General features: G+C 44.8%; 1 protein-coding gene across 1 annotated transcript; it reads right to left on the bottom strand.

Moving 5' to 3' along the window:
• Positions 1-908: 908 nt before the first annotated feature.
• KRTAP11-1 (keratin associated protein 11-1) lies at positions 909-1,809 on the bottom strand. The gene has a single exon (XM_069572278.1). It carries the CDS (start codon positions 1,762-1,764, stop codon positions 1,285-1,287), a length of 480 nt encoding a protein of 159 aa, XP_069428379.1. The 5' UTR covers positions 1,765-1,809; the 3' UTR covers positions 909-1,284.
• Positions 1,810-3,566: the final 1,757 nt, after the last annotated feature.

Here is a 3,566-nt window from a genome sequence, read left to right as displayed (position 1 = left end):
TTCAAGGAGATCCAACAAGTCCATCCTAAAGGAAATCAATCCTGAATATTCATTGGAAGGACTGATGCTGAAGCTGAAGCTCTTATACTTTGGCCACCTGATATGAAGAGCTGACTCCCTGGAAAAGACCCTGATCCTGGGAAAGATTGAGGGCAGGAGGAGAAGGGGATGACAGAGGATGAGATGGTTGGATGACATCATCAACTTGATGGACATGAGTCTGAGCAAGCTCTGGGAGATGGTGAAATACAGCGAGGCCTGGCACGCTGCAGTCCATGGGTTCCAAAGTGTCAGACACGACTGAGTGACTAAACAACAACAACCAGGTAAACCATAAGATAATCCCTTGCTGTCCATTCTCTATGTCTGCATCTCTATTCCTGACCTGCAAACAGGCTCTTCCGTGCCATCTTTCTAGAGTTCATACATGTACATTAATATACAGTATTTGTTTTTCTCTTTCTGACTGACTTCATCATGTATAACAGACCCTAGGTCCATCCGTGGAGGGTAAGATGAATTGGGAGAGTAGCTTTAGCATATACACACTACCAGATGTAAAGTAGATAGCTAGTGGGAAGCTTCTATATAACACAGGAGCTCACCTCGGTGGTCTGTGATGACCTAGAGGGGTGGGATGGCAGGGGTGTGAGGAGGCTGAGGAGGGAGGAGGTATACGTATACTTATAGCTCACGTACGTCATTGTACAGAAGAGACTAACAACATTGTAAAGCAATTATTCTCAACTTTTTAAGTTAAAAACAAAAGATAACCCCTTGCTTGTCATGAAACACAACGACTGAACCCATGCTCCAGGCTCAGAAAAGAAACCTGGACCCTGATCAGCAAAGGATGATTCATAAATAGTAAAAATTCTTGCAAACAAAGAACTCAACTGAGACATACATTTGCAATGCCAAGTAATGAGGTTTTATTGAGAAACACAGAGCAAGACAAGTTCCCTTTTCCAAGGCACAAAAGCAGAAGCCAGAAGACAAAGCAGCAAGGTCAAAACATGCCAAAACCCTTAGAGACTGGGGCGTGAGTGGTACATTTCTGGAAACATCCAGAGGTATACATGCCACCAGTCATCAAACCCTTAAAATAAGATTGGTGCCGGCCAAATATTAGATTGCCAAAGGCGGCTTATTCAGGGCTGGCAGCCAGCAATCAGGCAGTTAGAACAGGGGTCAGCAATGAAGTCACTCAGGCAGCATGTCGGAAGATCCTGGAAACGCAGCTGGCAGGTCATGGAATCTTGATTCACTCATGGGCTTCTGAACTTAGCAAATTCTTCTGCAGCTGGACACGCAGGACTGCTGGTACGTCCTGGAGACCCCGCAGGTAGGTTGGCAGATGGTGGAGACTCCTCCCACCGGTTGGCAGACAGTGGAGATGCTTCTCACTGGCTTGCACACAGTAGAGACGCCACTCAGAGGCTGACAGCCACTGGAGATAAAGGTGAGCGGCCGGCTGCAGGTAGTCGAACAGGGACTGGAGACACAGGTGGTTTGCCGAGAGGTCACCCGCACAGGGCTGGAGACACAAGGAGTTGGCTGGTAGCAAGTTGACTGGCAAACAGTGGGCTCACAGCAGGTCTCCTGACAGTGGTCCAGGAGCCAGGAGCCCGTTTGGAAGGAGCTGGGCAAATAGATGCCACTCAGGCAATCGGCATCCGGGGAAGAAACTGTGACCACTGGAACAGTGTATTCTCCTCCAATCCGCCTGGAAGAGCAGTTCCTTGTGGAGCAGCTGTAGGACATGGTGCTGGTGGAGAGATGTGGGTAACTCACTGAGGCTGGTTCTTGAACTGTGAATGCCACTTCAGGCTTCTGAGCTTTTATACATTCTTGCTGGTGGGTGGGGCTCCCACCCTGACCTTCCTGGCTTCTTTGGCTCACACCAGCTTGCCTTAGAACCTCCTGTGAATTTCCAGGTTAATTGTCTCTTGAAAAGCCTTCATCCTCATAAAGAAAGTTTAGTAGTTTGGTAACTAAGTCAAAAGGCTTCTGGACTGTACTTAGTTCCAGGATTAAGGAGGTGGGTTGACAGCTTCAAAGCTATTGGTCATCCCAGCCCACAATTCATCCCTCATTCATCTTGCGTGGATACAGTGAGTGTCCCTCTGACAGTAACACCAAACACACTACCATCCCACCCTCTCTCCCTTCTAACCAGGACTCATTACACAGCCACACCCTGTTTGGATTGTTGTTGGTACTTAATATGCTTAATTTAATCAGTCACTCTTCCATAGCTAACGGGGCTTCTACAAAGAATTTTGTTGAATATGCTTCAAGATGATAATGACAAGACCGAAAAAGGACACAAAGATATATCCAGAGTACAAACTGGTTTGGAAAATCAATTAAGTGATCAGAGCAAGATGCCCCCAGGAAACTCAGAGGGCAATGGGACTCACCATTTATGTTCAAGCAGCTAGGCAACTTGGAACAGAAGCTAATTAAGTGGGACTGCATTTGTAGCCAAGTTTCTTTCTCAATAAATTGAATGAGCTTTATTCCCAAAATGTTTAATCTTGTAACAATGGATAAGAGCAACTCATATGACTCATCAATGTGTCAGTGGAACAGGTTTAGTTAATTTATTAAATTATTATAATGTTCATTTGAAAGGGCATGATGTCTTTCTCTCAAAGTGCTCAATATATTCAAAAGGCATTTATTTTCACACAAAAACTTACAGATAGGATGCACTTTCATCACAGACAAATCAAAGGCTCTTCAGGGTCACTGTCTACATGAAGGATAAAGGGAGGAGAGAGTGGAGGAAACAGGCCCTTAATCAATATTTGGTGATGAATGGATGTGTGAACAGTGGGCTGTAATATTTAATTATTCTTTTTATTCTTGGGGAAACCATAGAAAGATATTCTCTCTGTGATTTCACTTTGCTACAACGGATTCAGTTCCCAATGCCAAAATGACTGAGCCTTGTGATCCATCTGTAGAAAACCATTTCAACCCTGGAAAAATAAGTCACTTCAGCACAGCTTAAATGGTTGGTGATATTTCTACATCAAAATAGCTGTAAGAGCTGATTCATTATGTAAACTGGCTTACATGGGGTAGGAAAGAGTGACAGTGATGAATTTACATATATTTGAGGGCTGTAGTAGGCTATATTTTAAACATGCACAAAGCAAACAGCTTTATGTTAGATCTCACCAGAAGTCCTTTTGCTGAATGCTTTATTCATCTCTATTCATCCCACTGAAGCCATGTTGGGAGCTCCCCACGGCTCTAATTTGGAGGCTAATAATACACCCCAACAAAACGATGCTGTGCTGTGGGACGTATTATAATTCCCAGGGATCACACTGTCTCTCCCTCAGTGGCTCACAAACATGTACTCGGGTATGGGGAGAAATTAAAGAGATGACTACTTTCCACAAGGTTAGGACTATGCTCTTCCAACCATGGGGAATTTCCCAGTTGGTGTTTGGAGGTCAAGGTCCTGGTCACAGGAGCTGGCTTCCTTCTTTGAAAATGGATGTGTAGTTTACAGGCTTCTACCAGCCAGGGATACACAGACAGCTGTGGAG

This window comes from Ovis canadensis, chromosome 1 (assembly GCF_042477335.2).
Source record: "Ovis canadensis isolate MfBH-ARS-UI-01 breed Bighorn chromosome 1, ARS-UI_OviCan_v2, whole genome shotgun sequence".
Lineage (NCBI taxonomy): Eukaryota > Metazoa > Chordata > Mammalia > Artiodactyla > Bovidae > Ovis > Ovis canadensis.
Note: the sequence above shows the minus strand (reverse complement) of the source record. Positions and strands in the feature narration are given on the sequence as shown.